The sequence below is a fragment of the Chelonia mydas genome, chromosome 6 (assembly GCF_015237465.2).
Source record: "Chelonia mydas isolate rCheMyd1 chromosome 6, rCheMyd1.pri.v2, whole genome shotgun sequence".
Lineage (NCBI taxonomy): Eukaryota > Metazoa > Chordata > Testudines > Cheloniidae > Chelonia > Chelonia mydas.
In genome coordinates, this window is record NC_051246.2 from 101,056,301 (window position 1) to 101,069,094 (window position 12,794).

The 12,794-nt window shown below is 39.4% G+C and overlaps 1 protein-coding gene across 1 annotated transcript in view; it reads right to left on the reverse strand.

The window, feature by feature from the left end:
* Positions 1-1,043: 1,043 nt before the first annotated feature.
* The window catches only part of EFCAB11 (EF-hand calcium binding domain 11), a 121,576-nt gene continuing 109,825 nt past the window's right edge, over positions 1,044-12,794 (reverse strand). The window contains exon 6 of the mRNA XM_043548124.1: positions 1,044-1,750. Coding sequence (XP_043404059.1) covers positions 1,651-1,750 — 100 coding nt within the window. The 3' untranslated portion in view covers positions 1,044-1,650. The remainder of the gene's footprint in view (positions 1,751-12,794) is intronic.

A 12,794-nucleotide genomic window follows, 5' to 3' on the forward strand; every position in this document is an offset into this window, starting at 1 on the left:
AGATCTGATGCGTTCTTTACTTATCCTGATCTGCATCCCTTCCCCTTTACTGTCTCTGGTAACTTTGCTAGTCGTCTGGTCGCTGAACCCTTCCTTTATGGTGTTGTAGCTATGCCACCGTAGCATAGACACTGTCTACAGTGACAGAAGGAGTTTTTCTGTTGCCGTAAGAACTCCACCTCCCTGAGCGGTGGTAGCTAGGTCAACAGACACATTCTGCGATTGATCAAACTGCATCTACACCTGGGTTAAATTGGCATAGCTATGGCACTCAATTTTTTGCACCCCTGAGTGCCATAGCTATGTCAACTTAACTTTTAAGTGTAGACCAGGCCATATATCTGTGGTTTTCAATCTGTGGTCCATAGATCTCTGGGAGACTGCAGACTGTCCAAGATTTCCAAAGGGGTCTGCACCTCCATTTGAAATATTTTAGGGGTCTGCAAATGAAAAAGGTTGAAAACCACTGCCATAGATAAACCAGCGATTTAAAAGTTGCCTTGAAATTTTGGAATAATTTTTGCATTTTTCATGCAAATATACATGGTAAGTAAAAAATTAGCACTCAAAGGACAGACCCAATGACCCAGCATCAAACTTTCTACTGTCGGTTAGGAAGGCTATATGAAAACAGTGGAAGGTAAATGGTCACAGATAAAATAAATCAAACAAGGAGGACTTACAACATGTTCTGAAAATAGCCATAGTGTGGCTCAGAGGGGCATGTCTGAAGCTAAGAGAACAGGCAATTTCCTATAAGAGTACAAAATCTTCATAATCAGCCAATGAATGGGTGAGTGTGTCTGTGCAGGCAATGACAGATTTCATCTTAATTTCCTCACAGCTCTTGGGAAATACCCTGGCCAAAAGATACACTACCGAAAATATTCAGTGAAGTTCATTCAAGATTTGGGTACATATCCTTTTGGCAGGCCAAGTTGAGGTGTGTGACCTAAACTTCAGTGATTTTTCTTTATTTATGAGAGTTCTTTTAAACTACCTCTAAAAGAATTAATTTAACAGAGAAAAGCCTTAAAAGTGTGAAAGTTTCTTATTTTTTTAATTATAAAACACTTCATATTATCCAATTCTTAATTTTTTTTAACAGTGCAATGCTTTAGAATTAAATCACAGAGTTGTCCAACCAATAAATGACCTTGGAATTAAAATAATGTGTGATATTATAAGAAAAAGGACAAGGTGTTTACATGGAAAATAAACATACTGATGGTTTAAAAAAAAGATAGGTTTTATCCACCATAAAAGGTTAAATCCATTTAGTCCCAGGTAGCCTCTCTTTAAAGGTGTATGAGACATTTTGGCTCGTTAGTGAAATACTGTTGAAAAAGTCAACAAATAAAATACTAAGTATCTGGAAACCAGTCCCTCTCTTTTCATCTATTGAGCCAAACAGAAAAAGTACATAACTGAAGTTCTCACAAAGGATAAATTGTGGATCAATTTAGATTTCAAATATTTTCAGTATTACACACACACACACACACACACACACACGAATACACCCTAACTGACAACTGTAGAGCTTCAAAGGCAGTTCTTCAGGGCCGCATTTATAGTAAGAGTGCTAGCTGAAACAATTGAAGTTTCATTGATTTTTAAATATCTTATCTTTTCACCAGAGAATACACTTTAGGCAAAGTGCAGTTGTGATACTTCATTTTGTCCGTAGTTCATTGCAGATTCAAACTCTTTGAAGCTGACATGACCATCAGAATCCTGATCGACTTCCCTATAAAAGAAAAGATATTATAGATATCTTATAGTCTGTATTATAATTCACCAATATCCTTCTGGAGTATTCCTACTGTGGTGTCACTAGAACTGCATAAAACCAAACCAAAACAAAAAACCTTACCTTTCTCAAAGTTCTTTTAAAAAAAGAGAGCAAGGCAGGTCTACACTAGAAATTTACATTGGCGCAGCTGACCAATGCAGCTGGGCCGCTGTAGCACATTTGGTGAAGACTCTTAAGCCGATAGGAGAGAGGTCTCCTGTTGGCCTAATAACTCCATGTCCGTGAGAGGTGGTAGCTATGTCAGCGGGAGAAGCTCTCTCGCCAACATAGATCTGTATACACCGGCACTTAGGCTGGTATAACTATATTGCTCACGGTTGTGGATTATTCAAACCCCTAAGGGATGCAGATACTCCAAAGTAATTTTGTAGTGTAGACCAGAACTTAGTACCATTATCCACATCAACAGAAGGGAAAATAGAGTCATAAAGAGAGTAATTTGCTCAAAGTTAGTGAAAGATCTGGAAATAGAACCCAAGCCCCTCACTTCCAGTCCAATGTTCTATCCACTGGATCACAGTGCTTCAGAGGAGCTATTACCTCAAAGCTCTGTGACAGGACATGCTGGCCAAACCCACATAGCCTTTACTGCACTGCAAACTCGTATGCAATTTACCTTTTGTAATGATCACTGTGACATCTTTAGCCTGATACCTAGCTCTTTACTGGACAAAGATAATGCCACACTTGATCCTATGAAATACCCTAATGCAGGACTAATGTGACACCAAAGAAGAGGTTTCAACAAAAGGTCTTTTTTGCCACTCTCTCAGCTAATGTTAAGCTATGCCGAACTGGTACTTATTGATAAACTCTAATGGTAATCATATTGTGGCCCCAGCAGTTTTGCATTATTTAATCTTCAATTTGAAAAATGTACATTTATAAAGTTTCTAGTATTTATAGTTACAAGGAAAACCCTCTAGATATAAATTTAGACAACTGTGTTTTCGTTTGTGCTTGAAGCAACGGTTCTGAAGGGTACAAACTGCTCTTATTTATCTCAAAGGTGTTAACAGGTAAAGTATTAAAGGGTGGTAGCATAATTAATGTCAAACAGCATAGCTTTAAGGAAAATAGGTCTTGTCAAACAAACTTTATATATTTTGATGCAATTCCAAGTTTAATTGATAAAATTTAATGTGTTAATGTAATATACCAAGACATCTGTAAGTCATTTGGCATAGTTCTGCATGACACTCTGATTAAAAAAATTAGCACCACACAAAGTCCATATAGTCCATATTAAATGGATTAATTGCTATTCAATTTCTTTATCAAAGGTCTGGAAGTAAATATAAAATCATTGCTTGTAAAACTTGAAGATGACACAAAAATTGGTAGAGTGATAAATAATGATGCAGACAGATTAATTATACACACTAATCTGGATCACTTGGTAAACTGAGCCCATTCAAACAAAATGCCTCTTAATACAGCTAAATGCAAAGTTAACCACTAGGAACAACGAATGTATGTCACATTTATAAAATAGGGGACCGTATCCTGGGAAGCAGTGATGCGGAAAAGGACTTAACGATCATGGTAGATAACCAAATGACTTGGAGTAGTCTACACTGCCCTGCAGTTCAGACTAAGGCAGTCTGAATAGCAGTGCTCACCAAAGTTCTGTACTGTAACTCCCTTGTGTGGATGCTGCAGGCACGAACTTAAAGGTCCCAAGATTGGACTACTGTAGTCTTTTAGCACAAACCTTTAAGGTCATGCCCACAGCATCCACACAGGAGAGTTACAGTGCTTGACTTTGGTCTGCACTGCTATTCACACCTCCTTAATCTGTGCAGCAGTGTAGTAATTCCCATGAGTTCCCAGTGCAATGCTGTACCTAAGAGGGTGAATGTGATCCTTGGGGTATGTAAGCAGGGGAATATTAAGGAGAATTAGGGAGGTAGTATTATCTCTATCATTAATGAGATCATCACCAGAACACCATGTCCAATTCTGGTGTACACACTTCAAAAAAAGATGTTGAAAAACTGGAAAGCATTCAGAAAAAAGCTACAAGAATGACGAGATCTGGAAAACATGCCTTATAGCAAGAGACGTAAAAAACACAGTTCATAAGAAGGTTAAAAGCTGACTTGATCATGGTCTACAAGTACCTACATGGGGAAGAGATTTCTGATAGACTAGCAATAAGTCATAATTAGTTAACAATAAGAATAATTAACTATTGGAATAATCTACCTAAGGACATGGTGGATTCTACATCACTTGAAGTCTTGAAATCAAAACTGGATCCCTTGCTATAATATATGCTGTAGTTCACACAGAAGTGATGGGGCTGATGCACTGTTAACGATTTCACTTCTGAACAACACTGAGGGTAGGCAGGGTTTGGGAATGTAAGGAGAGCTGGATTGCCCAGTACCACCAGTTCTTCCCATCTGTCTGACCCTTGTAAACAAGATACAGAAGACTATGCTGGCTGATCAGTGCTTGCCTTTTATTATTTTTATTTACACTTCAGCATAGATATGCCTGATGCTGTTCAGACAAATAAGAGTGACTGGTATTTTACCCGAATGATCTTACAGTCTAAATGCTCCTCTCACTTCCCTAGTGCGCAAGAGGAGAATGTCCACTGCTACATCCTCTCAGGGGGTGTAGCTTATTTTAAAAAGATCATCTACTGAAGAATTTTTTAAAAATCTGCTTTGGTGATCGTATTTGCTAGTGTGAATTCCAGTCATAATTAGCTAACTAAGATATCCAGACAAACAATACATCCAGACTGATATTTGTGAGCTGATGTCTAACAAACGAACAGTCTCTGATATTATTATGAGACATGAACCATCTAGTTCAATCAAGCCTCTACATTTTCTGCCAGAATCAATGACAGGTACACATTTTAGAATTTAGGGTCGAAATCCTTCATTGAAATCAGTGGGAGTTTGCCATTGATTTCAATGGGGCCAGGATTTCATCCCAAATGTCTGACTATCTAAGTAGAGGGTGCAATTAGATGTTTACCCTCTATCATTTGTGCCCCTGATTGAACGCAGTTTTTGAAAATCTGGTCCTAAAACTCTATGTGGCACATGCTCAATATCTCAAAAGCCACTAAAAGGCTCTTTTAAATCAAGTTCATTATATGAACAATCTTTTAGCAGAGATTAGCAGCACATGTTGACTGATGAATGGAAAATGAGCTATGGGCTGGTTAAAATTAGTAAATTTAAGAAATACTATACTTAATTTAAAATGTGGATTTCTGAAAGCTCTGCGAAAGTAATGTGAAAACCAAAACTGTCTCAGAGAGTTAAATCTTCATCTTTATCCATTGGAGACAGATGGAATACTCACCTTTGTGATTAAGAAAATAATGTGTTATAGTATATTGATCTAAAATAACTGCAGATCTCAGAGGTCACTATTCATTTAACTTTATTTAATAAAATATATGTAGATATTTCATGGTATGCAGTAGATAAGGCAGACTGTGTGATCTTTTACTTGAATTTTAGTAATAACAGTATCACAAGTTACTGACTGTGGAATATAAATTACCCTCTTATTAAATTAGCTAGTTGAAGACTCCTGAAACCACCTAAGTATTTTTTCTTGAGGAACTGGATTAGATAAATGGTACTTTTCTCTCAACAGGAATATTTTAACTGTAAATCTCAATAAGAAGTGCAAGTGAATAATCAACAAGAGTAATGTTTAATATATGTTGCCTCTTAAAATTTCCTATTTATTAATCACTGAAATAGGGTACTTACTTAAAAAAAGTTATCCATACACTGAAAATATATTTTCACCCTTTCATTTGATAAATAACAATATTATGTATTGATCAGCCACTATATTTTCCTTTCCTTTGTCACCTTTAAAATACAGTTTATATAAGGCTAAATCTGGCACTTCTTACTCAGGCATAACACCCATTGAAGTTAGTGAGTGCAGAATTTGGCCCACAGCATTACAATATTTCTTCTTTTTATATTACAAATAAGCTTCATGTAACCATTACCTAGAAAATGGGCACTAAATCTGAGAATACAGTGATCCTGATTTATAGATCAACCATGTTTATTCACCACGTATATCTCAAAAGTGCAAAGGAATAGGTCATAATTTTTATATATGCTCCCAAGCTCGTGTTTCCCCCCACCAGCAGATTCAATGGCTGAGTTACATGGTGAGTTGGAAAGCTGAGTGATCATTCAGATCTATAATATTAAAAACAAAGATTAGTTAGTTGTACCACTGAAGGCATATGCTGTATTAATTTGAAGGATGAAGTTTTAATTGCAGAGAAAGAACACTCATGAGAAAAATGCAAATGTATCACATAAATAAAATTTAGAAAGCAAATAAAACATTAGGGAGGCACCCGGTGTAAATTTGTAGCCCAAAGGGCTACCTTGATTCTTAAATAATCAATATAATTAATACATAATCTATAGATCAGGCAACAAATTAAAACTTCAAAGTTATTTCTCATTGAATTCCCCAGTGATGGTAGTTTACTGTGGTTATTGCTGCACTAGAAAATTGAGTATTTCCCTAAAAGTGACAAAAATGTTCACTGAGACAAGGTGGGTGAGTTAACGTCTTTTATTGGTCCATCTTCTGTTGGTGAAAGAGACAAGTTTTGAGCGGCACAGAGCTGACCTGGAGAAGAGCTTTGTGTACCTCGAAGTGTGTCTCTCTCACCAACAAAAGTGGGTCCATTAAAAGATATTACCTCACCCACCTTGTCTCTTTAATATCCTGGGACCAACACTGCTACAACAACACTACAAACAAAAATGTTTTCTTGGATTTCAAAATTTTCATTGTACTAAGATGACTTGTTTTTAAATCTTGTGATATACCATTCTCAAATATAGTACCTAGAGAATTCAACACTACGTACAGTACTTAATGAGCTTAAAACAATGAAAGTTTGATTTATTACTTTGGTGAGAAAAATGTTTTCCAAGCAGAAACATATAAGCTATGATCAAATACAAGATATTACACACAGGTACAGTAATCACTCATGTCTGTTGGGAGGAGTTCTCCAAGCCCTTCTTGGGATCTGAGGATCATACTCTCAAAGGCCCTGCAACATGCCAACTATACTTCCAGAGTTAGCTGGAGGGGATGGTGTGAGCCATATGAGGTGCTCCTGTCATAGTTCAGGACAACTGCACCTCTACTCCCCCTCTATGGTCCAGCAAAGGCACCCACTCAGACTTCTGGCTCCCCAGATGCCACCTTTCTTGGGCAGAGACATGTATCTCTCTACCTCTTGACCGCAGTATTTCAAGGCTGCATTGATCCCTGCCGACACTGTGAATTCCCAGCAAAGTCTGACTGACTAAGCTGGCCTGCTTTACCTTTCTCCTCAGAGACAATGTACACTGCAACTGACATAGGCTTGGTCTACACTATGGGGTTAGGTCAAATTTAGCCGCGTTAGGTCGATTTAAAAATGACTGTGTCCACACAACCAACCTCCTTCCGTCGACCTAAAGGGCTCTTAAAATCGACTTCTGTACTCCTCCCCGATGAGGGGAGTAGCGCTAAAATCGACCTTGCTGGGTCAAATTTGGGGTACTGCGGACACAAATCGATGGTATTGGCCTCTGGGAGCTATCCCAGAGTGCTCCATTGTGACAGCTCTGGACAGCACTTTGAACTCCAATGCACTAGCCTGGTACACAGGAAAAGCCCCAGGGACTTTTGAATTTCATTTCCTGTTTGGTCAGTGTGGTAAACTCAGCAGCATAGGTGACCATGCAGTCCCCCCAGAATCGTAGAGTGTAGAATGTTTCTACGCTCCCCCTATCATCTCCATCCCTGAGGTTATCACAGATGAGAAGGCAAAAAAACTGCAATCACGGTGACATGTTTTCCGAGCTCATGCAGTCCTCCTGCACTGATAGGGCACAGCTTAATGCATGGAGGCATTCCATGGCAGAGGCCAGGAAAGAATTAAGTGAGCGCGAAGAGCGGAGGCAGGACATGATCCTGAGGCTAATGGGGGAGCAAACGGACATGATGAAGTGTCTGTTGGAGCTGCAGGAAAGTCAACAAGAGCACAGACCCCTGCAGCATCCACTGTATAACCGCCTGCCCTCCTCCCCATGTTCCATACCCTCCTCACCCAGACGCCCAAGAACGCGGCGGGGGGGAAGGTTCCGGACACCCAGCCACTCCACTCCAGAGGAGGTCCAAGCAACAGAAGGCTGTCATTCAAACAGTCTGATTTTTAGTGTGGCCACAATAAGCAATGTGGCCTTGTGCTTCCCTCCTCTTCCACCCCACCTGGGCTACCTTGTCCGTTATCTCTTTTTTTTTAATTAATAAAGAATGCATGGTTTCAAAACAATAGTTAGTTTATTTCGAAGGGGGGAGGGTGGTTGGCTTACACGGAATTAAAATCAACAAAGGGGGCGGGCTTGCATCAAGGAGAAACACACACAACTGTCAAGCTGTAGCCTGGCCAGTCATGAAACTGGTTTTCAAAGCCTCAATGATGCGCAGCGCGCCTACCTATGCTTTTCTAATCGCCCTGGTGTCTGGCTGCTCAAAATTGGATGCCAGGCGATTTGCCTCAACCTCCCACCCTGCCATAAACTTCTCCCCCTTACTCTCACAGATATTATGGAGCACACAGCAAGCAGCAATAACAATGGGAATGTTGGTTGCACTGAGGTCTGACCAACAGCACCAGTGAGCTTTTCAACGTCCAAAGGCACATTCTACCACTATTCTGCACTTGCTAAGGCTATAGTTGAACTGCTCCATACTACTGTCCAGGCTTCATGAGCCATGGGAACAATGGGTAGGCTGGAGTAAGTGAGACCACGCGGTGCTGCCAGCTGAGAGAGCAGCCTGAGGCAGAAGCCTCCAGCTCACAGGAGAGCGGAGTTGCAGCGGAAGCGGTGGAGCCGTACACCATGGACGAGGCCGGCTAACAGTTCTACTGCACCGTCTGCTGCGAAGGCACCCAGGAGCTGCGGCTGTGTAGCAATGCCAGCTGCTGCAGGTGCTTCTGTGTCGAATGTTTGGAGGTCCTGGTAGGGCAAGGTACCTCGGCCAAGGCAAAAGAGCAAGAGCCCTGGAGCTGTTACATGTGTCAATCACAGAAGTGCTATGGGGTGTTAGAGCGCCAACCGGACTGGAATGTACGGCTGCAAGACTTCTTCACCAGTGACAAAGGACAGGAATATGATGCACCTAAAATCTAAAAAGGCCTGCACATTTCCCAGAGTCACTACCCTTGATAACAGAATGTCAATGATTGCATTGGCTACTTGGATCACAGCAGCCCCCACAGTAGACTTGCCCACAACAGCAGTGATGACGGTGAGCTGAGCGGGCTTCATGCTTGCTGTGGTATGGCATCTGCACGGGTAACCCAGGAAAAAAGGCACGAAACGATTGTCTGCCGTTGCTTTCACGGAGGGAGGGGTGACTGATGACATGTACCCAAAACCACCCGCAACAATGTTTTTGCCCCATCAGGCATTGGGAGCTTAACCCAGAATTCCAATGGGCGGCGGAGACTTTGGGAACTGTGGGATAGTTACCCACAGTGCACCGCTCTGTAAGTCGATGCTAGCCACGGTAGTGAGGACGCACTCCACCGACTTAATGCGCTTAGTGTGGACATACGCAATGGACTGTGTACAATCGAATTCTAAAAATCGACTTCTATAAAATAGACCTAATTTCGTAGTGTAGACATACCAATAGGCAACTTACCAAATAGCTCTTTCTAAGCAAGCACATTTATTCTTAAATTGATAGCATTACAGAGGAAACATTAAAAACAATAAAACAAACAATAAAAGAACCTACACTCATGCTAATAAATTTACCGGAGATCACCCCCTGACTCTAACAAGGGCTCCGGCTGGTAAGCAGTCCTTCAAACCTAGGATTTTTTTCTGTGGTCACAAATTCATAACAACTGTTAACGCAAAATAAGCATCCTCGTAAACTTGAGTATCACTCATTTATCCATTCTGGGTCTTTGAAGAGACTGTGAATTGGTAATCAGCTAGACAACTGATTTCTCTTCAAGGTGCAGCTTCAAAAGGATGGATCTGTAGGTGGGTAATTTGCATTCCCTTCTTCCCAAGGATTTCCTAGGAAACCTACTCAACTAACAGTTCATTCTTCTCTTAGGCCATTGTCTAAAAGAGTCCTTTGAAGCTCGTAACGCTTCCCAAGGTTGACATTAGCCATGTCTCCTAAACAAGTTACATACAATCCCACAATAACAAACAAGCATTTGAATTTTTAACACAACGAGCTCCTTAAATTTAAGGTTTAACTTAATTCAATAAGGATTGTCCAGGATATTGCAGGAAATTGCCATATAAGAGCTCCTACGAGACATCTGTGGGCTGAGTTAGCTCACATTTCCATACCTAGGTTTCTCCACCACTTACATACAACTGGTTTAAGACATGCTAAGAGTACTAGTGGCTTTTCCTTGTCTGCTTTCCTTCATGAATCTTCAAACCTTGGGTTATTCCACATTTCTCCTCATCTACATGTGAGTTGTACTTAAAGATAGGCTGAGTGTTCTCTTTAAATAACTTTGGAACACTGTTGCCCTGCAGATGAAGAGTTCTGTGGTTTCCTGAATTACCATGGTGGCACCTTAATTGTAATGAGACACAGCAAGCCACTCAGCAGCACTATCTGTATGTATGAAATGTGACTTGCATTGTTGTCCACAGTCTTCTCCCAAAAAGCTGCTGTGCTCTGAACATCTCTGGCACTTCCCTTTCCTTGCATCAACCACAAATATCCAAGGGAGTTATATTCCCATTAATATTTAGCTCTCTACCACATATATTCTATTAATTATTATTATTATTTATTTTTGTAATCGTAATGCCTAAGAGCTCTAGTTGACATTTTCCAAACCACACTTACCTAGTATGCGTAAATTACACTTAGCAAATATATTATGGTTACCCTTGTCTTTCCCTTTCATTGTGTTCTACATCGACCTGTCACATTTTGTCTCTATTTAAATTGTAAGTACTTTGGACTAGGGATTATTTTTTTATTCTGTATATATTCAATAACCATTACAATGAGGACCCCAATCCTGAACTCTCTCTCCAGGAATTACTGTAGTACAAATAAAAAGTACTAAACATAATACAAGACAGTGTGTCCCTAGCCTCTGTTTGCCAAAAGCTTGGAACGGGCGACAGGGATGGATCACTTGATGATTACCTGTTGTGTTCATTCCCTCTGGGGCACCTGGCATTGGCCACTATCAGAAGATAGACCTTTGGTCTGACCCACTATGGCCATTCTTATGTTCATTCATGGCTGCTAAATGTTCATGGTTACTACTATTTCCTGATATGTCTGGTCCAATGGGAATTTCTTATGTGCTAGAAAAAAACACAGGAATTTCAACTGGAAAAAAACTGCCAAAGTGACATTTTCATATGGAAAAGTGTTTATGGAAACAATGAAAGGACAGAACATTTTCTTGAAATTGTAAAAAATGCCTCCTTGTCGAACACATAATTTGTAAAGTATTTCTTTTAATTAGACCATATAATTACAGAATGTAACTATAATTTATCATTTGAGCATACAGTAAATTATAGTGAGGGCATGTAGACTTGAGAATTTACAGTTCAAGTTGATAGTAGATGCTTTGTACTATAACAGTCTGGATAGCTTTGAATAACAAACTCACTAATTGACACTTATTATTCAGAAAAATTGTAGCAACTACAAGGAACTGTGGAATTTGATCCTTATGTATATAACTTCACTGGCTACATTAACAGTAAAATTCTAACAGCCAGGCAGAGTTTTAAATTAAAAAGAATGTTTTAATTTTGTTTTATTGTTGATTGTTTGGTTCTGAAATTTTTTTTATGAACTGTCAGAGGAATAATTCAAACTAGAGTCAAAACTTCCATCACATTAGAGCCAAAGCTGTCATACTGATTGAACAGTGAGAGTAAAAATTACACTTCATGCAAGGAGCCCCTGCTGGGGATGAAATGACCCATCAATTGAAGATTCAAGGATGACAGCTTCTCCAACAAGCTGACTTCTCTTCTGATTAACCAGCCGGCTCTTTCTAGTTCTAAGTGCTTGCTTCTTTGTTGATGGGATTCCTGCAGGGCTCCCACAGCAGTTTAGTTAGTAATGTGGATTTTCATTTAATTTCTTTAGAGACATAAGTGTTAGGAAAAGCCACTCTGATACTTAGTAAACACAGAAAAAAAAGATTATTGTAGTTTTGTTGGCTAAAACAGGATGTATATTCTTGGCTTACTAACAGTTAAAAGTTCTATTTTGAGAGAGGGAGGTCTCAAGAAGGTATTTAAATTGTCATATCATCACCTTATCATCAAGGTATACAGGTACTTATCCTTGAGATAGCCTGGAGTGCTCTCCAGTTTGTTAAATGATATTTTTAAAGTAAGGATCAAATTATATACTATCTTAAAAGAGGATCACACAAGTGATTTATGTTATGTTTAATAAAATAAGAATTTTAATCTTAATCTGGAACTTTCCTCTTTTATCACGTGTTTAATTCATCCTGCCAATGTAACATTTTACAATGAACTTATTTTTCTTAGTTTTCTTTCAAACATTAAAATGTGAAAATATTTTATTTGAAGTCCGCAGAATATTTATTGCTACTATTAATGAATGTGTAAAGATTACATTAGCTGACAGAGTGAACAAGAACTGAATGGTATGGTACCTGTAGTCCAAGAGACTGGCAGTCACCTCTGAGCAAGGGGACAAAGAAAGACAGAAAAAAAGCCCTGTCCTCTTCCCATTTGGAATAATAGCAAAATTCTTCAGGACTTCAGTGGGAGCAGGAGCAGGAACAAACCTTTTGTTTACAGTTAATTGTAGGAAGGTTCTTAAGTTTATACAAACTGATCCTGAATCTTAAACTGTTTGAATTCAGTTTGGAGAGAGGGTCTGTAGTTCATGATGATGCTTA